We start from the raw sequence: 27,639 nt of genomic DNA, 5'->3' as shown, positions 1-27,639 counted from the left end.
TGCAATGGCAGCAAGGACCTGCTCGCAGTTCAAGTGTGGAGAAGGATGGGGTTTGTGGTGCAGGCTCTCAGACTTTTTTCTTCCTTTTTTAATAAAAAAGGGAGTCTAGAGAGATAAAACACACAAATGTTCTTATGATTTACTCCTTCCATGTCCAGTCCAGCTTAATTATGTATGCCGCTCTTAAAATAGACCATGGTTACAGCCAGCAGAGCAAACTCGATTACTCACTCTCTGATGGAATGGGTCAAGCCATCTCGGCGCTGCGGCGGAACAGTTAAATGCACTTAGCCCGCCCACGCAAACCCTCAATCCAGTCCATCCGACACGGCAGACACCTAGACACACCCGCTCTGGAGTGCATGGCAGCGGTCACGTGGCCGGGGGGGGAGTCTCACAGTGAAGAGCCGCGTGCCATTTCCGAGCCACTCCCCGGCCCGAAAAGTCTTCGGGGAGCCATCCCCCCCAGGACAAAGAGCACGCAAAGGTAATGCTAACGTTAAGAGCGGGTAAAGAGTCCGCAGCGTAAACATGAGGGGTTTGGCTCTGCATAGTAGCAGTGGTGCGGAATAAGCTGATAGTTTCTGCTTCGGTGTTACGATCGGTCAGAAAGGCGTCAGCGTACTGGCTTTGGATGAATGGCGGCCTCAAACTTATAACAGGGCAAGAGGTAGTGAGCAATCTGGTGTACTTAACCTAACGTAATCATAAAGAAGGTTGTGTAGTTCGGACAGCAGGGGGAGAGGTCCCATTAATGGCAAACCTCAGACACAAAGATCCACATAATATGAGGGAATCCATTATGAAATACACCTAGGCCGTTGTCTTGTCTATTTTCTCTATCATTGTGAAACATTCATTTTGTCAATTATTAAATTGTTCCAAATCAAGCTTACAATGACTGGTATGGCAGCATTGATGGGAAATACATCATATATGTACAGTACTGAGAGTTAGGCCATTGTGCTGTCCCACATAAACAGAGTGAGTCTGAAGATTTACATTCACTTCTGTGCCACCTAAACTCATACGAACACACAGAATTCAGATAAAACTTCATACTCTCATGCAATAAATGGCAAAGATTGGACAATTTTGCACCTGGACCTTACTTATTATTTGTGCTTCTTTTCTTTTCTTGCTCTTCCTCTACTTCTTATCCATTTTAATTTTCCTGCCACTAGGTCCTAGGTAATAATACATCTCATCATTGGTCTGCCCTGTATGGACATCATAGCCAGACTAAACCTACATCTCTTTATTCCAAACCTTCCAGCCTAACACCAATTACAGGTGGAGCCACCATGTATATGGTAGTGAAGCCATAACATCCCATTGGAGGGTTCTGCCTTAACTCAGGTCAATGAAGAAACAGTTCCTCTGAAAACTCTTAAGAATCCAATATCAACTGTCACGCTGATTTAATATACTTAAAGAAATATGAGAGGTCTGTTATTGTTTGAAAGTGAAAGTCTCTTGGAATTGCAAGTAATACTGCTCATATTTAGTAAGTCATTTTCGGATAACCAACATTTCATCCTATTCAGTCAATGCCAACACCAGTTCCCTGTAGCCATCTGAAATCACTAATGTTTCTCTTATGACACTACTATATTACTGTGTCCACTTCTACACATCTGTCTATCATTCATGTACTTCACTGTATTTTTGACACAGAAGGTAAAATAAAAAAAGACATGATTACTATAACATAAAATTTCAGTGTACACAAAAGCCTGGTTACTCATATGTGCAAGTCAGTCAGTAAATATGGGAAACATTAGGAAACTTTGATTTGAAAAAGAGAATGTGAGGTAATGTTGACAAAACAGTTAAAATGGTGTCTGACTGGAACAGCTATTTTTTGCAAATGTATATGTATTGATATACATATTGTTTGTCAGTAAAAGTATTTTGTAGTATCTGTACACTGAAAACATTTTTGTCATAGATTAAGTACTACAGATTATGTTTGCAATCATGGATGCACATAAACCATATGTGCATAATAATAATGGAGATGACTCATATGTTTTTAAAATGATATTTATGGAACTTGTTTGGCATGGGAAAGCAAACAGGATATTTTGTAGCAAAGATATAGCAGACTTCATTACACCTAGAGCTAGAGTATGTCCAGTCAAGAGCTTTTTCCCCCTGAGTATAAAAGGTGTTATTGGAAGCTGAAGAACAATTCAGTCAGACCACTTGAAGTCCCTCAAAGTTTTTTTTGTCTCTCTCTTAATCATTCAGTAAGAGAGAGATTTGGTATGTCAGACATACGGCATGGCACACTGCCCAAGCAATTAATTTTGAACAGTCTGTTTTCAATCCCCCTGCAGTGCATAGTGACCAATGAATGAAGTTTACCATTCACTTCACATATTACCCATAGCATAAGTGAAGCAGCAAAAACTGAGTAAAATAAAGGAATGTAATGAGGATTTCCCATGATTATATAAAAACATATATGAGTTTTACAAGAGGGGAAAATTGCACACACACACACACACACACACACACACACACACGCACACACACGCACACAGGCACACTCACACACAGACACACATGCTTACATGCATATATGATTTAGGGCTCTAGAAGAACTAACTGTGAGACAGTTTAATCCCAATGTGCTTTGTCTGTGTGTTGCGTAAATATTGAAACACAAACAAAAATATTACATCTGCACAAAACCTCTACTCATTGTTAAAGATAAAGCAGAACGTGATTAGATTCAACCAAGGCCAAAGTCATATATCTGTAAGTATCTAGGTCAAGAATAAAATAATTTAAAAATACACAAATGGAATAAAACCATTGTTCCTAAAAACTCATGCTGATATTATCCCAAATGTGCATAGCAAATCCGCCATGGGCATTAACAAGTAAAACATGACAGCTTGTTTGATCTGGTTTTTGAATTATACTCTGTGCCAGTATACAGTAATTTTGATATACAGTAAGTTTGACACAGTTTTTCTGTGCGTCATGACAACTAAGGTATGCAGAACTGGAAAAGGTTAAAGAATGTGATATATTTGTAGTTATTATAGATTATATCTGAAAGAGTACAAAGAGAAAATCAGAATATGAAAATTATACCAGTCTCTCATTCAGGATAGTTCCTGCATCCGCTGTAATTGCTCGTGAAATCAACAATAAACAGCAGCAGATATGAGAAAACAATAAATTATCAGTGATAAACAATGCTTATGAATACATCAGCTGTACAGTAGCTGTAATTGAAGATAACCCTGCAATGGAGCAGTGGCAACATACATTATGGTGACAGGTCATTAAATGGTTGCAATCAAACACCAACAGAATTTAAAAGAGGATTTGGACTGCACTGACTCGTCTCACTAGATCTAACACTCAAATAACATGTAACTTTGCAGCAGATTAAAAAAAGTCTTCTGGCAATTCGTAATTAAGTAGTCATACCCTATAGTGTTCTGCTGGTAAGGTAGGCAATTAAAGGTATGCAAGGGTATTGGCTCTCAGGAATATCAGAGGACAGTTTCTAATGTTCCTGAAGTGGAACAATGTCTACAGAGCATTGTATTTATGGTTATAAAATGTTGGCTCATTGCTTCTGAAAGTCAGATTCCTTATACTTGTTATTCAAACTGCAATAGAAATCACTGCAAAATCCCATAATTCTTTGGCGATAACAGCACACAGAAATGACACCCCATGGGACATGTTGGCCAGGCTATGAAGCACAGGAAGCGTGCAACTCATGCTATTGGCCCCTCAGAACCATTCAGGCCTCTGGTGGGATACAATATAGCACAAAAAAGAGCAAAAGAGCATAAGTGAAAATCTATGGCTCTCAAAATCAATGCCCCTGGCACAATGATGAGAAGTCTCAATAAAGGCCCCATTGGGTCTTAGCATCTGAGCCTCCAATGAACTGGGCCGGCTTTGATGTGAATTTAGTGTGACAAAATACCACACGCCAGATATCCACATGCAGGACTCCTTGAAATGAAAAATTAGTTGTGGGCCTCTGGAGCTTCGAGGTGACTTTGGGGAGAGACACTTCAGTCGGATCATTGCTGTTTTAATTCCATCTGACCCCTTGAACTTCCCAGATGTCCTGACTTAATTCATATTTAATCAGGCTTCATTGCACGTTTCTGTCCTTAAAAAGTTAATGAACCATTTCAATGACGTGATCATGCGCCATAAGGGCTAGTTATACGACTCCAAGTAGATGGTTCTGTCAGGTGAATGCTTGGGAGATCTGTGAATTGTTTTGACATGAAGGATTGAAAGATCTAACGAATTATTATTAACTAAATATATGCTGATCATACATTGTCTCAGCGACATCCTATCTTCAGGTGAGAATGTACATTTGCCTTCATAGCAGTATAGCTGTAGTATAACCTCATGTATAACCTGATGGCAAGTGACTTCAGTGAAAGTGGAATATGTAATATATTGCACTTACGTAATACATAATATACAACACTACAAACACTGCATGTTTAAATGACAATAAAATATCTATTGATTCTATCAGTTTATGTATTCTCCTAAGACATTGTGTATTTAGACAATGTATTTAGTATTTACAATAAAATGTAAATGTGGACTAATACTCCAGAAAATACAAATGTAATTTTAAGCATGTGCATCATTATTCCAATGCCTAGACTGCAAAAGCTGTGCTTTTCAAAATAATTTCATTGGCGACCCTACACAGCATGGTAATACTAGGGTCAACATGCAGCACACAACTACAAATTAAAGTAATGGAAAATCTGGACAGCAGATTCCAAACATGACAATTACACTGGTGAATTTACTTCCATGGATGTCTCAGTCGATACTTATGTGCTTCAGCTACTGCAGATCTTCTTCAGAGTATGTATTGAGGAAACTGAAAATGTATTAAGCATGTTTGTCCAAAAAATCTGCAAACCAACCAGTAGGAAATTGAGTAAACAGAAATCTATCAGACACATGAAAACCATAAGATGAAATCCAGCTTGAAACCACCAAAGCTCAAACACATCAAAGGCCCTAACCCGCTACGCCGTGAATCCCAAAGAACTGAGGAAGGTTCCACAACACCACGTTAAGGCTAAATTCCAAAATGTGGTGCAAGAAAGATTCAAATTGGAGTGAATTTAGTGGGCAGCCGTGTAGCAGTTGTGCCTGAGGGACCGGAGTCGTTGTAGTTGTACAGTAGGTTCAGATCTCAGCTGGGGCACTGCTGTTGTACCCTTGAGCAATGCACACAACCTGACTCACTTCAGTAAATATCCAGCTGCATAATTGGATAACACTGACTATGTGTAAGACACCCCGAAAAAGGGCATTGGCTCCTAAGCAAATAAGTAAAGTCACAGAATGTGAGAGTTGGTAAAATATACCCATAGGTTTGTACATTAACTTCAGAGGAACATTGAGTTGCTGGCTAATGTCAGTGCAGCAGAGATGTAAAATGTAGGATTGCACCATATTGTGTAATTTTTGCTTAACTTATTATTTCCCAAACTGGCAAATAGGAATATAATGCTTTGTTCAGGTGTTGAGCAAAACAAAAATTGCTTGAAATAATTAAGCTACACACATTACATTGAGTGGTTAATTTCAACCCCCAAGGCTGATATTTACATTACAGAAAGAAATGAAGTCACACTCATGCTCAGCCATACAAAGACGGGGCCTATGTTGCTGCTGCCAAATACTGCTATTATCAATTTTCTTTCCATTGATGAACAAATATACACCAATCCCTGCAGTGCAGGAGCATTTCAGCTCCTTACTCGCTGCTCAGAATGCTTGGAAGCAGGCACAAAGTAGGCCAGAGAAAGGGGCACGTTCCCGTGTGGGTCTTACTTGAGAGTGGTCATCTCTGTCAGGGACGGCTGGGTGGCCTTCAGGTAGCTGGCCCGCCTCGCCTGGATCTTCGGCGAGGGCTTGGGGCTGCCGTCGGAGTCGCCGCTGTCCTCATCCGCCATGGCCTTGATGTAGCTCCCGCTGCGCATGCGGCGGCAGGGGATCTCGTCGTCCTTCCCGAGTGGCGAGAAGCCGCTCCACTCGTCCTGGGGAACCTGCGCGGACAAAGGAGACACCCACGCGGCGTTAGGCACCTGCATGTCAACCCCCAGCCCCCGCTACCGTCACACCTCCCCTGTCTGACTGCAGCACATCTCTCTGCATCTGAAGCCTGCAATTACTGTGGATGCTGAAAGCCAGGTTCCTGTAATTACACTCAAAAAAAAAAAAAAAAAACGCAGCTCTAGCAACCTGGGCATCTGTTTCATTACAGTCACCTGGAGGCATCGCATCATCGATAAAGGCCAGCCCACACGAAAAAAAGAAGTCTGCCAGAGTGGAGATTCATGTACTTACTCGGTTAGAGAAGATACAAAAGAAATTGGTAGACTGGTAATTGGTAATTTATATTCAATTTTGCAAAGTTTGAATATATTCACATTGCATTAATGAGACACTTCTAATACTGTAAATTGTTGTTTCCATGACAATATGTATCAAATGCATTTTAAGTATTACTGTGGTAAAAAAACAGAAATGGACCAGTAAGAAAACATCATAATGAAAGATCTTCAGAGAAGAAAAAACTGCATCATGTGTGTCATTGTTCTTTGCATTCCTTGAGCCAGGCAAATCCTGACAAGAAGCTGAAATTTAAAAAAAAGAAGAAAATGGAGTTTTGAAAAATAAGTCCCTCTTCAAAACTATTTTTCCAGAACAGCTATTAATCAACTCTCTTATTTATTTTACAGAACTACCCTCTGGTCCGTGCTCCATAAAAGACTGATTAATGGTAGGTGGACACTAAAAGCGAGACGTGAACGAAACACGACGTAATTAGAAACCGTTAAAGTAATAACTGTAAAAAAGCAAGGGAGACCTTTATTGTACAAAGGTGAAGATTAATTGGAGGCCAAACAGCACAGAGCTCCAGCAGGTTATGTCCAGAACTCAAAAGTCAGGTAGAAAAAAGCGATGGAATTGCTTGTACCTTCACTCAGTTGCAGGTTAACATATTAATCTTTGACAGGCACAGAAGAAGTGAAATGTTGTTCTGTGCCTGAGCTTTAAGCATAGGAAATAAGAAAGCTGGAGCTTTGCACTATTTCATATCCAATAGCTATTTACCATCACAAGATGGCTGGTCTCTTGATATTAGACATGAGAGTTTATAGTTTCCTCTCTTCTTAGGATGAATGTATCATGTGTGAGATTTTCAAATCTCACATTTCATTTTCAAGATTTTTCTGGGCAGGCAAGAGCAGTGATCTTAGCAACACACCAACCAACACTATAAAACTATGCAACATTTCCACCTTGCACATCTGAAAGTGTTTTGTCTATCCTTGCATTCAATGCAACAACATCTATTGTCATCTCAAAGGCATCTAGAAGGGCTCTCAGAACAGCAAGAAAAAAAAAAATCAAACCCAGTGAATGTGTGGTATGTGCCAAGTGTTCATCAGATACCCTCATAAGGTATGTACACTTGGAGTGGGTCTGGTATATTTAAATATTTCCCTGGGTTTGAATTACCTTAAAGGTAATGATAAGTTACATTTAATCACATAGCTCACGGTAAATGATAATGAATAGGCATGCCAAGTGCTGATAGGTTCTCTAAGACGATCCTCTGTGCTTTCTGAGGCCACTACTGGTAATCACACCCACTCAAAAGACATGACTAATTCCTTATACGGAGGAAATACGTACTGCAAGCACCCTGAACAAACACCACCACCAGGCTGCTGAAATTCCTGTCTCGGTTCCTCCTTCTGCTCATTGTGACCTCGGCAGCCAGCCTGCCTATCAGGCAACTGCAGCGGATGCCTGTCTTCAATGACAAAGGACCCCTGGTGACAGAATGCCATAAACAGCATGACCATCGAAGCCGACTTAGACTCGGCATTTTGTCCATCCTATAAGAACAGAGCCACTGCATTTCTGTTTTAACAGCAGCCTATCGTTGCTCTGAAAGGACCGGACCCCTTCACCTCAGTTGGTGTCATTGTCCATCTAACACCTATTACTTTTTCTTTTCATTCTGCTCATCAAAACACAAAACTGCTTGGGAGGTATATATAGTATTAAATTAAGTATAGATATTAATCTCAAAAACAGAATTATGCTCCGATAAAATCATCTGATTCCCGTTGAAGCCGGTTCTGGAGACTGTAAAATCTGAATAAATGTCATCACATTATAACTGAGGGCATTAGCATGGGCTTATCATTACAATATTCATATCCTGCTTTGAAAAGCACTGCTGTGTCATCCGCTGAAGAACCTCTTCAGAGTGCGTCTAGACCACCATGTATTTAATAGCATCAGCGCAGACCAACACTTAAAAACACAAATTCAGAAGTCAATAGCCTCAGAAATAGCACACAGCAGAAATCCTCCCCAACCAAAGCTCAATGAATACTCCAGCTCATTCACACCTCTGAGAGACAACACCGAACAATTTGAACATCCATTTAAAAATAAATAAATAAGAAAACAACGGCTGCCGATAATAACATAACTTGGATTAATCAGTGTAATTACCACCACCGTTAATAGTTATTATGGTTTTTATAATACCAATAATTCTTATACATAATTCATCAGATCAAATTTTATATGTAATTTCAGCATTCGGAGTCCCATTTCGTGGTCTATGGTTATGCTCCACTGCCTTCTGTTGTAATCCTAATTGTTTCAGCATGTGTCTGATTATGAAACAGTTATCTCTGCCTCGCTCGCTAACGAACGTATGAAAAGACATCAAATTATCTGGCTCTCATTGCTGGAGGTAAAACCATAAAGAACGGCTTTGTTTATCCTGTGCATTCCTCCAGCAATGAGCAGAGCGCTTGGCACTCCAAATGTGGAGGTGAAACGGAGAAATAAAAAAAGAAAGTCTGAATGATTGCAGTACATGAATCATTCAAGCGCCTTGGTAACTACGGAAACAACCAGCCTTTGACGTCAGGACAATAATCAGCAGATTGCGCATGGAGTCAGAAAAGGCCGGCAACTTGGGGAACATCAGCAGTGTGCCCACACAGAGAACACAGTACATCTTGCTTCTTCTTAGATGTCAACAATAAAGAATAAAACAATGAAACCAAACCCGCATACAAATGCTGCAAAACACAATTTTTTTTTCAAATTGAGGCGCAGTAGTGCTAAGAGATGTGGCTCAAGATGAAGAAACAGCGTCTGAGTAATGGTAGTGTTTTTTTTTTTTTCCCTGACATCTTTGGGGTTAATTTGGGAATCAGATAAACACCACAAAACCTTAATCCCTTTCATTATAGTAGGCCTCTGAAAACCTCAATGAGCCCTCTGCCCCATTCTAAACACAGGCAAGGAAATGCCGGACCTAACTTTCCAAAACGGAAGTTCAAACACTGCAATGTGGAAATTAGGCTCACTTCCCAGTATGGGCAGTTAAAAGTCTCCCTTTCCCATTCGAGAAGTCTCATTCAGCTCCACTATTAGCATTCACACAATGTTACGTGTGTTCGTGGCAAACCCTCTTTTCACAGTCACACTTTTTTTGTTGTTGTAAAAAGCAGTAGTAAATGTTTTCCCAGGACCAGAGGAAAGCGCTGTGACAGCCTGTTCCTGCTCACACGGTGCCTTTCATTCCTGGTCTGTCTGTGAATCCTTTAGTCTGCCGTGCTAAAAAAGAGTCCTCTGCTCACTCTCTGTCAAGGAGAAACCTCCCTGACTCAATCATTTTATCTGTGTTCTGAGGCTCACACAGTGTGCTCCATGTTGAGAGGTTATGCCGTCTTGTAATGAAGTCATACTTGTCTGATTGCTGTACAGTTCTCCACAATATAGAATGCATGCAGTAGCCTAATATTTGAGGTGTTGAAGGTTCCTGGCTGTCGTACAGTGCAGGTGGCAGTATCTGCCACATTGAGTTCATTGAACTCCGTTACATCAGAAGGCTTTAAGGGTAAAGGAGCATAATAGCAGCAGGGAGACTTTGGACTATGTAGGATATGTTGGAATTAAAAAGGTAATTTTATGAATACATAAAACCCAGGGAAAGAGTCTTAAATAAGAGTCTGCTTATAACTGTAACAGCATTAATAAATCAGCATTATAAAGACTTGATTTGTGATGTTCAACTAAACACATTCCCTGCAGTTTATCTTCAAGTACATTCTGACTTTTACAAGAAAATGTTGAGTTATTTCTCCCCATTCAATACAGGCATACAGATACAGAATTACAATTAAATGGTGCATTGAGCTATCGTTAAAATTGAGTTGCACTGCATAGTTGTGAAGTCTGTCAAGGTTATCTTTTTACTGTATGCATAGGACCATGCTATGCCTGTTCTTTCAAACCACACTTCGCTCTTCGCAACACAACACACAAGATGAAATACTCCAAATGTTCAAAAATAGATTAGTTTAAAAATTCCACAGCCTCCTCAGGGCCCTAGTTGGTCCTGTCAGTTATGGTTCCTTATCAGCAATTCTTCAGGAAGCAGCACCACCAACTGCAGATTCTCTCTTAGTAATGCCGATGCCATTGATAGTTACTATGGAAACTAGAGGACAGAGCTTACAACTGAAAAAACAGATGCCAATTATCTTCAATATGACCGCTGAACTACAGAGCAAAGACACAGATGTGAAACATCCTAACGGGCCAATTTAAAATTTTCCCAGGAACAGCGCAGGTCTCTGAAGAAATGCCATAGGCTTCATGCTACAGGTGTCTCCGTATCAGTAAATGAGGGATCTTACAGTATGTTCTCTGTGTAAATATGTGGTTTTAATTGTATTCCGAAACATCAAGGCACCTCGTTTCACACTCATTATAGCCCTTCTACAGAAAACCTTCCGCACAGAAAAAGCACATCAAATAGTACCTAAGAACAACAGGGAAGACTGGTGCTGTAGGCTCATTGTATAAATTCAATTATATGTTACAATACCAGTGTTTCAGGCTTCTTTTCTTCATAACTGCACTCAACCAAGGCAGCCAGCATGAACTGAAGACACGCGGTGAAATGGTGCCCCTATGAAAGCAGTGGCACTTTTAAAGATGCAATGTGAGCTGGATTCATATTAGCGCGATTCTACTGTCAACACAAAAATTTCCAACTGAGGATCACTAGAAGATTAATTAAACTGTGCATACTCCTTTCTCTTACCCTGTACAGTTTTTTTTTCATATAGCTTAGCCTCATTCATTTTTGTGTTTCATCTGAAAAGTCCTCCAGGTACTTATCTGTGTCATGACTCCTAGGATATGAGCACAAACTTGATAAGCCAGCTTCCAATGTACCACCTGGTCTCTGGCTGAATGTAGCTAACAATATTGGACATGAACAACTGAACAATATTGGAATATGCACCACAGTGTCCCTTATTTCCTGAAATTACATTTGAAAATAGAACCTAAAGTAATTAAAATGATGATTTTTTTTCCAGGGTACATAGTGCTTGCAATGGAAAAAAACGAATCTCTGCTTTCAGAAGCAATTCAAGCTTGAATAACAGCCGCTGTAATATATACATCCTGATCTTATTCTCACAACTGCGGCTCATTTTCAGAATGAATGGCAAACTATAATTGAAAAGATATTAAAATATGTTGTAAAGATGACTCTCCTGTCTCACTTATAAATACACACACACATACACACACTCACATACGCACGCACACACGCCCACATGCACACACGCACACACGCACACACACACACACACACACACGCGCATTAATACAGCTGCAAATACACACATGCATACAAATAAAAGGTGGATAAGTGAGGGTATGACGGGGTAGATTAAGAAACAGGGAAGCGGCAGTCAGTGATAAATCTACTCTAGCACAAGACAGAAAATGAGTGCCTAAGGAAGAAAGTAAGGCCGTTACTGGTTTGCACTTACTTCTTTCTCAAATGAAACTGGAGGCTCTCCAGTGGGGCAGGGGTTTAGGAGTGTGAAAAATTTTGCATACCTGTAAAAACTGGCATGACCGCTCCTGCTGACATGTCTCAGATTTCATTAGCGTTTTATCTACATTTACTGAGGCCTTCTGGTAGACTTCACGCGCTCTGCTCACCGTAAGAGTGGACGACCACGAGCTCTTCTTCATGAGCTGCGCGTCCACGCTAAGGGGGATACTTGCACAGGTGGTGCATTTTACATCGTTATTGCTGCGGGACGTTTTAAGAGTGTGTTCACTGATCGTGTTGTAGGCCTCCAGAAAGTACTGCGACTGGGACTTGTCCGGGTGTCGGCCCATGGTCATGACGGCCGACGGGCTGTGGTAGAGGCACACGTCCCGGTCCAGGTTGTCGTCGGAGCTCCAGTAGCCTGAGGTGTTAGACCTGTGCTTGGGCTCGGCCGACTTGCAGCGGTCCCGGCTCTTGCTGCGCTTGCGGTGCTTGAGCGTGGGCGCCTCGTCCGGGCTAGCCTTGCTGCCGTTCACGCTGCCCTTGGCGGGGCCCTCCAGCGAGTGCGACTTGGTGAAGAGCTTCTGCACGGAGTGCACCAGGTGCCGTATCCGCCCGGGGCTGTCGCTGCGCTGCTCCACCGCCGTGCGCTTGTACTGCAGCGTGTGGTAGCCGTCGCGATTGATGGGAAGCTGCCGCTCGAACTGGTCCAGCAGGGTGGGTGGGATGCGGTTCCCCTTGGCGGGCAGGGCGCCGGTGTAGGGCACCACAGCGCACTCGTCCTTCAGCTCGTGGTGCGAGCTGTAGTGCCTCCTGGGGAAGGTGCCATAGGGCACAACGCATTCCGTCTGGAAGGAGTTCCTCTGGGCGTAGTAGGGGTGGTCGGCCGGGTGGGGGTCGGCTGGGTTCAGTAGGTATGGCTTGCGGTCCGAGTGGTGCGTCAGCGAGTCGTAGGAGGAGTCGCAGGCCACGGCGTGGTGATGGCTTCGGCTACTTGATAACCCCTTCATTGTTTCCACTGACAGCAAGCCAGAGTCATTTAACTGCTGCAGAGGTTTTCCTGACAGGTGTTAACCAGGCTCTGTAGGGATACATTGAGACACAAACAACAGCATTACCAACGATGAACACTGGCACACATGCGTAGGATATTCATTTTCCAAACCCAAAGGTGTGGCCACACTCTGTATCAGACACACTACCTCAATATTGACAGCAATATTGATAGGGGTAAGACCTATTTTTTGTTGTTGTTTTGTTTTGTACTTATTTAAAAATGGGACACCTAAATATAACTGCTATGTCATTTCATATTCGAGAACCTACTTCCAATCAAGTGAAGTTGGGAAGCGACACTACAAATAAGGCTTGTTACAGTCGTCCTCTCTGTAGTCATCTTTCTGTACTCTATTGTCTTGTTTTCAAACACACCGCAAGAATAAATGCAGCAGGCCACTTCAGTCTGCATAGTTCTCCTGCCATCAGAATAGACTGTAAAGCTTGTAAAAGAAAACTTCCATCTGTATGTGAATGCTTCTGTGAGAGAGGTACAGACAGAAAGAAAAAGAGCGATGGAGAGACAGAGGGACAGAAAAGAAGATTAAGATAAAGTGATATCGGCGCAACATATAATTTTTGCTATAAAAGCTATACCAATGAACTGACTGAAAAATAAAAGAGTGCATGTCACCACAGGAGGAAATTTCTTCACTGCATTTGCCAGAATATATTTGGACAACATACACACAGATAAACCCTTCAGCCCACAAAATGGACACAAAATGTAAAATCTCAACAAAGGGAATTAGCATATCAGGATATAGTGGCCAACTCACACAGGAAAAAAATGGCCAAAATTACTCAAACCTATTTTGTAAGAGAGTGACTGTAAATATGTATGTAATTGATCAAAGTATTTTCCAAAAATATAAACACTTATTGGTATAAATGGTCTCTAGGCAACTACAAAACGTCTAGCTTTTCGTAGCATGTACATTTTATTGAAATGTGATAGGAATGAATAATAAATGCAAATTGAAAAAAAAAAAAAAACTAAATGCCTTGTGTATGTTCCTTGGTTTCTTCAGTTCACTGCCTCTCTCAGCAGACCTTTTTGGGTAAGCACCAATTATTTTTTTCCTTGATGCAGGGACTATCACTTTATATAAATGGTCTTTGTATATGAAGATGCCAGCCCTTCTTCTCCCAGTCTACCCTACCCAGTCTTCCCCATGAACACTGTGTGCTCCCACTGTCCCAGGACTGAATCCACATCAATCGTCACTGCCCCATCAGTCAAACCACAACAGCCTGGAGTTGTAACTGAACAAATCCAAAACATCCCATTCCCCAGTCAATGACAACGCCTACATACACTGCTGCTGAACAGAAGAGCAGTTGCTATTTCAATAGCAATAAAAAAGAAAAAAAAATTGTGTAGGACTTTGCGGCCTTTACACAAACAGTGCAGCCAAGGAGAAAAGAATGTGCCAAAATGAATGTGTGATAATATTAATAACAAGGGGAAAGTTACAAGTCAACAGGGAGACTGTATCTGGCAAAAACAGCTTTACGGGTTCCTGACTTTGCCATCTGTGGGATCTTTTTTTAGCAGCAGGTTTCTCTCAATTCAGATTCTGACAGCTACTTTGAAGTAGCTTTTGCTATGCTAAAAAAAAAAAAAAAGTTGAACGGTGATTTTATCTTGGGGCAATATGTTTAGGGATGATAATTATTTCATGGGCTCCATGCACAGGACGGCTGCTTCGCCGCTCTATTTTAATTTCACAGCTGTTTGGAAACATCGGCTTTTCCATTGTGTTTTTCACCTTCTAATGCAATCTCCCGAAGTGAAGAATCGGGCAAAAATAAAGATTGATTCTTTTCTGTTGTGGCTGAAAATTACTTGCTGTGGTGAGGCTTAGTCCCAAGATATCCCGAGGCCTGAAATATGGACTCCAATAGACACAAGACAGATAGCTTACGGCGACTCCTTCTCCTCTCCTCTAAACCACTGCAATTAGATTCAAGTAGTATAGCGGTATCTAGTACCTTACCGTTCTGCCAGTACAATCTGAAACAGCTTGTGTGGCCCATTCCCTGTCATTTGCTGCTTGGAAACCTTAAGGCTTCAATGGGCAAAAGCTTCATGCACCGCACTGCCATTACATAATTGGGAAAAATGGACCAGAAGAGCATCCGTTCATTTGGATACAGCAGCTTGGCCTCCCGACAGCACAGCGGATTGATTGCTAATGCTGAAGATTTTTTTCTCATTCAAGCGTCTCTCAATTTTCAGCGGCGTGCTACGCGCCGCGTTTCCCAACAGGAAGAGGCTCAATGGGTGGCAGAAAATGGGCAGTAACCCTGTTATTACAGGGCTTTTATTACGCACTCTGGTTCTCTGATGGCACCCGGAGTCACATCAGCTAAGTGCGGCAGTACTGTGCCATTAATTAAAAGAACACGGACGCTCAATTAAAGCAAGCCTGAGCTACAGAAGGGGATATATCCGGCTTTTCCGCCCTTCTAAGGCACAACCGACGAGCTCTATTGAGCCCAGAGGGACCCGGGCTATTAATGCTGACGTATTCAGAACAGCGCATACAGCATTCCCATAATGTAAGGCTGAATCATGAAGTTATAGCATGTGAGCTCTCTTAAAGAGCACTCTGACAAGCCGACGCACAGAAAATAATATGAGAGGTAGTATAGTTTCACATGACATCTTAAGGTAATGACAGTAGCTATGTCCTATCCACAATGAGAAAATCCATAAGCATCTCCATGACATGCTGAAAAATTACTGGACGACTAAGTAATATGTCTAGTCATAAATTAAAGTGAGGATTTCACTTGAAATGCCAAAGAACATATTTCACAGTATCTATTACTGTCTGCTAGAGTTGCTAGAGACACACAGCAACATTACACTCTCCCCTCTTTTCTATCCTAGCTTAGGGCTGATGCACAAACTGGAGAGCATCGGCCCTGTAGCACAGAGCACAAACAGCCACAACAAAGGCCAAGTGAACAGCTCAAGTGTAAATCTGGACCGGCAGCAGGCTCTCAACACGTACTCCATCAACCCATTCAACTGTCCATCTTTCATTAGCGGAAAAGAACAAACTCCTGTGGCTTTTTCCGGAGGGGGAAGGAAAGATCTGGAAAAGAAAACGCAGACTATTTGCGCTTGCAGGTAGCACGGGCTAGAGTCTGCCGCTCCACTGAACTCCCACCGCAGTGAGGCCCTACTGCGCACAGAGCATGGGCGCTAGGGGAGGTCTGGGGGGTTCTTTATCACAGCAGATGGATGAAGGGCTTTTGGCTGCCAGGGCCACTTACACTGAACCCATTGGAATTTACCTTCTGCCGTAAAACAAGCTGATGGCTTAACGGCCACGGCTCCACGTGGCGGTGGGCTCCGGTTTCCTGACAAAGTGTGACGTGAAAACAACAGGATCTATTACATCCATTACATTAGTTAGGAACCATGTTTGTTCTGCCATTTTATAGTTATACGAGAGTGGCGTACCTTTCACACAGCATAGCTTGTGCTATTTCGAATGACAGAAATGTTCTGCCTTTGAAAATGGCTCCCCAATCACCACAACATTAATAAGTCATTTCCATGGTACATGTGAATTCATTAGTCTAAATTGCAGCCAGTATAGTATACTGCTGAGGTAATGCATATATTAAGAGTAAAAACTTAAAAGGTATCTCTGGTAAACAGAACAGACATATGGATATGAACAAATCACATTACATCTTAGTAATGTTTGTATCATACATAATACAAAATTATATAAACTAGACTGGCGTCAAGGTTTATGATGTACAATCCCTTTTTACACATTTAATATTCTGTCATAAGAACTTTGATCTCTGGATGTTAAAAATAAATCTAAATGAAAAACGAATAACAATAAATAAATAACAAAAATCTACACATACACTATATGGACAAAAGTATTTGGCCACACCTGTTTTTCAGGGTTTGGGCTAGGCCCCTTATCTCCAGTGAAGGGCAATCTTAATGCTTCAGCATACCAAGACATTTTGGACAATGCTATGCTTCCAACTTTTTGGAAAAACAGTTTGGGGAAGGCCCTTTTCTATTCCACTGTGCCCCAGTGCACAAAGCAAGGACTATAAAGACATGGTTTGATGAGTTTGGTGTGGAAGAACTTGACTGGCCTGCGCAGAGCCCTAACCTCAACCCCATCGAGCACCTTTGGGAAGAACTGGAACGGAGATTGCGAGCCAGGCCTTCTCGTCCAACATCAGTGCCTGACCTCATAAATGCTCTACAGAATGAACGGGCACAAATTCCCACAGAAACACTTGTGGAATCTTGTGGAAAGCCTTCCAACAAGAGTGGAAGCTGTTATAGCTGCAAAAGGGGGACCAACTCCATATTAAAGTATATGTATTTGAATACAATGTCATTACAATGTAATGGTCAGGCGTCCAAATACTTTTGTCCATATAGTGTAGATTAACTGCATGGAGATCCCCACATACACACACACACACACACACACACACACACACACGCGCAAACCCCCATGGTACAGGGAGGAGAACGCAATTATTATAATGAAGTACAAAGAACGTTAAAGCAAATGTCCACAGATCCTAGTCCAGCCATGTGATGAGGATCAGGAAGCACTTAAACCCTGGATCGCTGCCACTGAAAGGTATTCATTGCAGTCAATTCATAAAAACGTCATTCTCCGCAGCTGAAGCATTGAGCTTGACCTAAATAATGAATCTCCACGTCAAAGTGTTTGTGGAACAGCTGCCCGGTGCTGTGGAATGCTGTGTCACTTTGCTTCCCACTGAGGCAAGAGCGAGTTTTACATGTGACATAAACTGAAAGTCACAGGTGCCTCCACATAAACTGCCCTGATATCGATCTGATGTGAATCTGAATGAGTAGTTGTACGTATTTCTAAGATGTGCATAATCATTTTTGAGTGGCAAGACTTTCTCTTGACACGGTCATTTAGTGACCACTACACTTTGACACAGTCTGTGCATTTACTGGGTGCCTGCCCCTGAATGCCCATAGGCATTTTGCTTAACATTTAAAGCATCCCGTAACCCTTACAAGAAAATGTATTTGTTTCAATTTCTGCATCCACAGTGAAGCTTTGCTTTGCATTCCCACGTTCCTCTTAATAAGACACTTGATTCAATCAGCTAATCTAAGGATCCTGCTTTGAACGGATTCCAGTTTGAATATGGTAATCTCTTTCATGTGGTTCTTTATGCAGAGTGCCAACACCAAGTCGAAGGAGAAAGTAAAACCTCATAAAAAAAGTTTTCAATTACGATACTCCTGCATAAAGTATAACCATCTGTCTGTTGCATAACTATTAATAAGTGTAACTACGGTTACAGAGTAATTGCTCTCTAAGGGAATATAGTCACCTCTGCAGATGGAGAGGGAGGGAGGAAGAGAGGAGAGACAGAGAGAAAAAGAGAGGGACAGAACGAGAAAGAGAGAGAGATGACGATGATCAACTTCATTTCAGCAGAGTCCATTGTCCACAGTGGGTTATGATTCTAAAACCCACCTAAAGTTTCAGATGAGGTGAACAGGAAATTAAGTTTCGGTGTTGGTTTAAATCAAATCTCCCTGACCATCTAGCCAAATACATCACAGTCATAACACTGACAGAGCCTCTTTTGAGTCATCAGTAGGTTTGTGGCTCCATACTCCCGGTGGGGCACTGTGTCGTAAGTTTGTGAACATTATCAAGTCTGTCAAACATTCCAAGTCATCTGGCCCTGTTCTTTAGAAGCAATGACTCTATCCTGATTACTCATTCAGTGGCATAAAGTACAATGATTCCTACTTATGTGTTCAAAACCAGTGAAAAAGTTGATGTCCATGAGCAATAATTATTTTGGAAATATTGAACTGTGAGTCACAATTGGCAAGATAAAGGCATTAAAATGACACTCAAATGTGACCTGACATTCTGCCAGTGTGAAAACTCAGGCTGGAGCGGGAAGTTATTTAAATGACATGCATGATGTCATCTTAATTGTCCCTTCTCATAAACATTAGCCTTGTTGCTGTTTCTGAGTGGTTTGCAGACATTTTTAAAGGATTTTCTCCTCCGGGATACTAATGGGTTGATATGTTTCACAATGATTATTTGCTGGGTCTTGAAATATTGTTATTGTAATACTTGTAATACTGTTTATTTGGAATAATTATTATGATTAGATTTATTAGAATGAGGATGATGATAATAAAGATGATGTTGACTACCCCCAAAATGGATCGGTCTCTTCTCAATGGCTGTAAGAACTTTGCTGGTCTTGGCCTTTTTGCCTTCTGTTGGCAAACGTCGTTACTGCTGGAGCCACTCGGTGAATCAGTGAGTCAGTGAGTCAGTGAGTGAGTAAGGAACATTACTTATTTTGAGGCCACTGCTTTCAGTAGCTGTCAAATATATGCATATGTATGCCTACATATGTACATACTCCTGTATATATGTGTGTGTATGTGTGTGTGTGTGTGTGTGTGTATGACTGAAAGGGGTCTTTAATATTAATATACTAATATATTTCCTTTTTTCTCTTGACTAGCACTTGGAACTCTACAACATTATAGTAAGGTTGACAGTATGAACCTGGGGTCATCTCCGTATTAGGTGCCTTATTAAAAATCACTTTTAGGATTTGTATGCATTTTTTATACCTGATGAAGCATGGTGAGTTGTAATTAATGTATAGAATTTTAAATTTTAAATGATCTGTGACTTGAAGAGACCTAAGGGGGTGAGATATTCAGCATTTTGTCCGGTGGATGCTCAAACCCATTACTATTCATGCTAATCAAACTTTATTTTCTCTGAGATGCAGCCAGCTCAGCTTGAAAAGACATGAACCCCTCTCTCTGCTAACGGAAACCGCATTTCAGAATAATCCACTATGAAGCTGCTGGCTAAAATAAACAGGAGTAAGCCAAAACATTCTGTAAATACGTATCAAAGATTATGTCCAAACAAAACCGCACATAGTGTTTGGGTGTGATCACAGATGTACCTACCTACAAAATCAGGCAGGTATTGCACGGGGGACTTCAAGGTTATTCCAAGGTTATTTCTACCTCATATTGCATTTGTCACACATTATAGGCACCTGTTAAATGGTCCATACTCATTCGAAGTAGGAAGTGGAAAACCTCTTAGCTGTAATTTTTTGGTGCTGAAATGATTTTTTTTGTATGCCAGTCAGGTACAGCTACATGGTTTCAGTATTTCTGAATAAATTCCTGGGAAATTCCTGAGAAATACGCAATTTCACACAGCCAGTCAAAACAGGGGATCTAGATGTGATCTATTTCAAAGCATCTAGCCAGGTTAATTAATCAATTTGTATAAGCAACATGAATAACATTTTTGGTATGACAGTAAAAGAAAAAACGGCTTGGATTTTTGCAGCATTCTAACTGGACAGGAACTGCAATTTCTATTTTGACAGGAAAACTAGCAATGAATATCGAGACAAGTCATATTTTAGTCCTCAGCCAGGGAAGACACGAAGAGAGATCCTGCTATTATGTTCAGTCAAAGGCCCTCGAACTGAACATAATATTCTTGCTGCAGAACAAAAAAATAAAGTACCTCTATGACCCTTTGTCACTTTCATACCGTTCCTTATGAAGGAAACAGCAAAAATCTATCACCAGGTTTCTCTTGGTTTGCTCTATAAGCCTAGTGATATTCTTTGGTCACTCATGCCTCCACCTGGATGCATGGACTGTTCACCTTCGCTCATCTGTCAGCGGCCCAGCCCGAGCCAGAGCCCACAAGCTTCAAACTCCTTCAATTCAACATGCCGACACTTGGACCTTGTAGATCAGCCTTCCGCACACACTGGACATTAATCATCCTTCATGAGAGAGCAACTCCTACCATTCATGACCACAAACCGTGAGCCTCCCTGATTGGTTTGTTAGCAACCCACTGATCTGAAGCTTGACAGGAGAATGTTTACACTGGGGTTTGATAGAGAATGCTGCTTTTACATGAGAGACCTTCAAAGGTAAAAATATAACAGAGAACCTTCTGAAGCAGAAACAAATAGCTTTCTGAAATAGAATTTTTTAATCATTATTAGGATCTGTCACCAATGTCAGTGCTATTTCCCCTGATTGACTATGCCCTATTTTCAATCTATTCTCATATTTCTATGAGTGACAGGTTATGAGAAGCTTCTAAATGTTATAACAAAATATTTGCATTTACTTCACACTGTTTAAGATTTGCACTGTTAATTGTATTAGCTAACAGAGAAAATGGAGTTCCTCTTCGGATCTTCAGGATACTTTTATAACAGCAGTTACATGTTCTATTCAAGTTTGAACCAAAAATCAACACAGCTTTCTATGATAAATCACAGTCATCTGTCAGTAGGTCTATCCCTGAACCATGTACCTGAGTTTAAACAGGAGAATTTTTCATTCATGACCTTGATGAGAGTGTCATTGAAGCAAACGAATAGTAACACATAAGAATGCTAGGCAGTTCCCAGAAACATTCCAATTCCACTCTAAAAAAAGCATCTTTGTTGCGGGGTACAATCATTCTCAATGTGTATTTCTGTGACACAAAATTTTATTTTCATACCGGGCCTTCATGGAAGGCGAAAGAAAGCCACTTGAACAGATATTCTGTCTTCCTACACAGACATCAAACGCCAAGCGCGTAAAGGGTTTAGAGCATTCAGGAGGCATTTGCCGTCAAGCTGCCTTGAATTTCCATTTCTATTCTTCCCCTTGGGAATCTTGTTTTCCCGGGGTTGGACAGATTACCTCCGCCCTCCATGCGTGTCACGTCACGTGGCTGCAGTCACTTCCCTCAGTGCCCCCCGAGAGATGAACGACGGAGCCGAGAGAAGCATAAACGCCAGGGCCCTGATTCCCTTCAGCCCTGAGCTGTGGGGCTTTGATTTCGACAGCACAAAATGACCGGAAAAACCCACTAAAGTTGCGCCACTGCAAATCTACACAAGTTTCCAATTAAGCGGTGGTGTGGTTTTTTTATTAACATCAATTCAAAATTTGGAAAAACACCGGATTGTAAGAGCCATCTCTTGCATTTTGTGGTGGACTGAATATCTGCTTGTTATTTCGGCAAGAGCTGGCAAATGGCACAGACCTGGTCCCATGAGCACAGGTGAAAAAGAACCCAGACACCGCACTGTGACAAGGATGCTTCAGTGCTAAATGCGATCTGGCCTCCCGAAATGAGCAAAATGCCTCTGTTGCCTGAGATGATGCTTGTCTTCCGCGTCCTACAGAATTCTCTCACTAAAGCTAGAGCGCACCTTTGCCACAGCAAAGACTACAAAGTCAAAGAGTAGGACACAGCACATGACAACGGGAGCTCAGAGTCTGCTGCACAGATACAGCATGTACTGAAGTCACGCATGGACCAAAAAAAAAAAAAAAAAAGGAATTTGTTTTGAAAATTTCACAGCACATTTGTTCCTCACTGCAGATGGTCATATTGTTCATTAGTAGCCTTCAGGGTGACGGTCTTCTCACACATCTGTGTTTATGACACCTCAATAAATCTGTTTATGTGACTTTGCTGCACTCCTGATGCGAGAGACCAAACGAATCTCTACCTGTGCGAGTGCGGATGCGGATCGATTTTTCGAGACACCCTGTCCCCGGAGGGGTACGACACGCGAATAAAAACCATGGCTTCCTGGCATTGCTGGAGTCTTCCTGTGCAGCTCTCAGTGAGAGGTCTCTGTCTAATTAATTAGCCATCTTTTATTTATCTGGGGGCTTAATTGGCTGGGCAGTTCTGACAAGGCGGTGTGATGTGACATTCTGAAGCTCCCCAGTCCAAAGCTCAGCAACAAAGATTCTTTTTTTCACATGCAGCTACCTCATAATGACCGAAGAGAGGGCAAAATAAATAAATAAATAAATAAAAACATCATGCTAACCTAATGAAAAGGCTATTATTTATTCATTAATCTATTAGCGTTTATACATTATTTTTCATTCATTGCTTTTTTACATCTGAAATATTATTTATGAAATGATATTTGAACTAACAGCAATAAACAAACATTGTTTAATGCTAAGTGACAGGCACAGAAGATGACTCACTTCATGTAACTTTCAGCAAATTTACAAAATGGAATCGAATGAGGACAAATCATGAATTTCACTGTAAAATTACAATGACCATAACCCACTGTTGCTATTGCACAGAGCATCATACAGACAGAATGTGCTATTGAAAATTAAAATGCATTGATGTCCTAATCCAAACATAACCACTGATTTATTATACTCTGTGTCTATTTGATTAAATTACATCCAGATTTTTATGGGGCAAGCACAGTGCATGTTATCTGCTCAGCTTTTGAGTGGAACTTCAATGTCATTTTATTTTCTCTTATCCTCCTGTCATGGCATGACTCACTCTCAAACCCTAAAAATAAAATCATCTGACCCAAAACACAGCCATCGCTTCAAATGAGGGCAGGATGGCCAGACAGGTGAAGGGGAATAGATTGATTGTTTTTTTTTTTTTAGTTTTGAAAAAGGTATCAACTTTTCACTTGATGACAGTGTGTTCATTGAAATATAACAAAATATGAATTTTGGCAAGATAGAGAATTCACTGTTCATACTTACAGTAAAAGCAATTGCTATGCAATTATGCCTTCTCATAAAATAAATAAATACAGCTTGCTTTTGAACGAAGGATAATAACACTTCTCACAGCTGCTTTGTGACTTGTCTATTAAGACCATGCAGATTATGGCTGTTACTGCATGTAATCTGTGTCATGTAAAATCGCTAAATATGATATCTGTCATCAAAATCACACTTCAGGGAGGGAAATAAAATCATGTTCTGCCAGTCCATCTCACGTTAGAGAGATTATTGGATTCATTGCTTTAAAGTCCTGCCATCTATACTATCAGCATTTCATATTGTCATTCAATGTTGAATGACGGAGCACCATATTTGGTCCTGCAAGTGAAAGTTAATCAGTCAGTTCCTACATTATAAACCAAATTATCTTCACAAATTCTAACATTCTATAACTGACACAATTACTGAATCTTTCTAAAACTTTGAATTTTAATCTGACAAAATTATTATGATCAAATGGGATCTTACCTGGCCCTTTAGAAGGTGTTGCTTTCATGCCATCTGCCTGTCTGTTTGTTTTGTAGGTTGTGTTATGTTATGAACTGCCATGCACTGCTCTAGGATCTGATATATTGATATTCAAGCTCCTGGTTGACAGCTTCTCCTTTAGAGCCAAACTAATTAGACTGACTGTCAGTTCTCCCAGTGACAAATGAATGACTTCAGCGAATTATTCTCTGGAGCCACAAAGCACATTTCGGTGACAAATTCCATACAAAATGGAATGGTTTGAACAAGGCAAACAAATCAGTGAGATACGTTAAGTGCTGAAACTCCACACGTTATCAGTTTCAAGTCTGTGTCCTATTGTTTGCCCTGACAATCTCCAAAATGCAGGAAATTTCAGTATGCAATTTGGTGCGTGTTGTTGCATACTTAAGGATATCAGATATCAGAAACCACTGCTGATGTCCTATTATCAGCCTAGAAATAGGCTCTCTATAAAAACAGTGAACAGGTCCCCCTTTAAATCACTGAAACTGCTTGGCATTGACTTAGACATTTTTACATTGGGCATAGTGAAACTGCAGACTTGTGATATTAAAACTTCATGTGTGCAAGCAAATAAGAGATGAGACTGTGGCTGAAGGAACTGAAAAAGCACGCAGTGAAGCAAAATAATAACTGATATTAAGCCAGGCTGGTTTCCCTGATGAAGAAGTATAGTAGTATTATCCTGCACAGAACAACCAAATCTGTGCTCAAAGGTCCTCCAGTGGACACTACACTGGCATTCATCCTGTCATTGCTTGTATGTTTTGCTTTGTTTTAGCTTATAAGTGCGAACAGTGATTCAATACTTATTTTCAAATGTCACATTTGATAGCAAACAGTGGTTGAACAGACAATCAAAACTGGCTGTAAGTGAAAGGAATAAAATAAGCATCAAACTGTTGAATAACAGTAAAGCGCCTAAAATACTGTGAGTAAAACCCCTGAAATAAGTGTTGTGCTGCTGTGTAACAGTAACGTGTCTGAAATGCTCCTCTGTAGTGTGCCCCTACTCATACCATGTAGCTACGAGAAGACACCATGGCACGCACTTACTTTCCCATTCACAGTCATGTCCACCCTAAAGTTTACCCCCTTACCTCCAGTCTGGGTCTTGGCACCCAGATAAAAATCACATCTCCGCGCCAAGGACAGTGTCTGCTCCTGCCTGCAGCCTCCTTATGCCCTGTGCTATCACAGCCCAGCCATGTCAAAACGCAAAAACATATTAATCGCCACTTCTTTGTCCATGGGCCTCCTTTGGTGTGACAGTAAATAAGGTCCTCCTTGGAGGAATGGTACCTCCTTCCTTTCAAAGTCAGCACATTCCGAAACGGCTTGTACGATTCGAAATGCTTTCTGTCAGAACGCGGATAGCGACAACGGGCTTTTCTCCGGAGGATGCGACGGGATAAAAACACAGCTTTTATTTTCTCTCCACATTCTAGGTCCTTCTGTTCCAGCATTAATTGGTTCTGCTGGGAGAACTGGGAGCCATCCTTCAAATCAACGGGACCTCCATCTAACAGCATATGGATCCTTCTGCATCCTCAAGAAAAGAGACAAGGATAGGACTGCTCCTCTGACCTCACAATAAGAGGCTTGCCATAGCTGCAGTTGGAGCCGAAACAAGCCTCTAATGTGACAGCATCAAGCTGGCTGTTGACAAGGGTGAAACGATCCTTTTTCCAGAGCCGTCTCTTCATTTGCACATATGTCATAATAATGCCAGGATGCATACGCCATTTTCTTTTTAGATAATATACAATAAAGGTACCTATAAATAACTCCTTCAGTAATATTGGAAGAGGGAGGGTGATATCACCATGGAAACAGATGGCTTTTTAGAATAGAAACAATGTTTCTGAACTGCTAATATGCAGCTGTGAACCATAGCCCCCCTTCCTAGCGCTGCAGTTCAGAATGCTTAAATTCCGCTGCCATTTCTGACAATTAGGCCAAGTGGGCGCATACGAGCTCCGTGCGAAACAATGGCCACTTCTCCAGGACTCAGACGGAATGTCTCATCCTCCGCTGAGATGAAACTGCATAACAATTAAACACCCCTTTGGGCCATGGCAAAAGACTACTGGAGTCATTTCCTTCTCATGAATTTTAAGTCAGAGCCTCCGCAGACATGTTGTTGGCGCACCAAATCAATCAAATTCCACCCTTTTGTTCCAGCACAAGCCTGCATTGACGAGTAATCAACTCCTCATGCTCAAGCCAGTACCTCTCTTTTCCTACCTTTACATTTACATTTATTCATTTGGCAGGCGCTTTTATCCAAAGCGACTTACAAGTGAGGTAGAGTACAACACAAGCAAAAAAACTCTGCCCATGACTCTGGCATGATGCTGAGGCACTATAAGCATACCCTTGAGGAACGTACTTCACCTCAACGGCGCCTGTGAAAGGCCGGCTGCACAGAAGGTTAATATGTAAGTGGTCGCAAGTTGTCCTGAATTATTATGTGTGCTACTGGAATAAATAATTTAATAATAATTTAATTTGTATGTATCTGACATAGGTATGGCATGAACACAAAAACTGAATCAGCAGGACATTTTACAAGGCCACAATGATAGCAAACTATATTTAACAAAAGACTATTATGCCATTGCATAACAACACAATAAAACAAACAACACACCTAATGAATTCTCCCTAATGGCCATGAGTCTAAAATAAAATCTACCATTAAGTGGATAATGGTTTGAGAGTTGCTGAACATTGTTTGCCCACTGCTGTGCACCATGCACGATAATACAGAGCTGCATGCCTCATCATCACCTATTCAACTACACAACTAGACATTATTCAAGGGCGTGCGTATTTGCATTACAATTCTGTACATAAACACATCCGAGCGTTTTTTGTTCTTCACATATATCGATTTTGCTGGGCTTTGAAGAAAGAGCCAAGTTTTCTGGGGGAATCACATGCTACAGCCTTTACCATTGCATGAGAGATAATGCTGAGTAAGTGATGGCTGAAGTCAGCCCACATGAATGCGAGGGCGTATTTTGAATATTTCATAGTGAGGCACATGTCAGAGTTATTCATGAATGTCTCCCCATACATATTCTATCTGCTTGACCCAGGCAATGCAGTCTGACAGCACCAGCATTGTGTGTATCCAAATGTACCAAAGAGGGATCCACTGCTACTGTTATCCATTAATACTATTACTATCAATAGTAGTTGGAATAATAATGAAATTCAGTGTGCATCACCATGCTCTTCCATAATGGATATATTCTAGATAAGGTGAATACTGCATGAAAAGAATAGAATATGAACTAGAATGGTAAAATTTAGACAATACTGTATGACTACTCAATTCACATTACATACGAACTGAAGTTGCATGATGACTTTGTTTTAGTTTACTAGCATTGAGGTGGTGAACAATTTATAAGATCATCTAATCTGTAAATATAGATTGGACAGGTATAGCGTGCAAAAGTAATAGGTAAACTAAAAGAAATTAATCAGAATC

General features: G+C 41.1%; 1 protein-coding gene across 3 annotated transcripts in view; it reads right to left on the bottom strand.

Moving 5' to 3' along the window:
• Positions 1-27,639, bottom strand: part of dlgap1b (discs, large (Drosophila) homolog-associated protein 1b) — a 138,800-nt gene that overhangs the window by 47,457 nt on the left and 63,704 nt on the right. For 2 of the 3 annotated variants that reach the window (XM_036521490.1, XM_036521492.1), the window contains exons 4-5: positions 11,998-13,016; positions 5,863-6,077 (exon numbers count right to left, since the gene is read on the bottom strand). In XM_036521490.1, the coding sequence (XP_036377383.1) occupies positions 5,863-6,077; positions 11,998-12,945 (1,163 nt within the window). In that variant the 5' untranslated portion in view covers positions 12,946-13,016. The remainder of the gene's footprint in view (positions 1-5,862; positions 6,078-11,997; positions 13,017-27,639) is intronic. The other variant, XM_036521491.1, reaches the window with a different exon arrangement.

Source organism: Megalops cyprinoides, chromosome 2, assembly GCF_013368585.1.
Source record: "Megalops cyprinoides isolate fMegCyp1 chromosome 2, fMegCyp1.pri, whole genome shotgun sequence".
In the NCBI taxonomy this organism is placed as follows: Eukaryota; Metazoa; Chordata; class Actinopteri; order Elopiformes; family Megalopidae; genus Megalops; species Megalops cyprinoides.
This window is presented reverse-complemented; position numbering and strand designations above follow the sequence as displayed.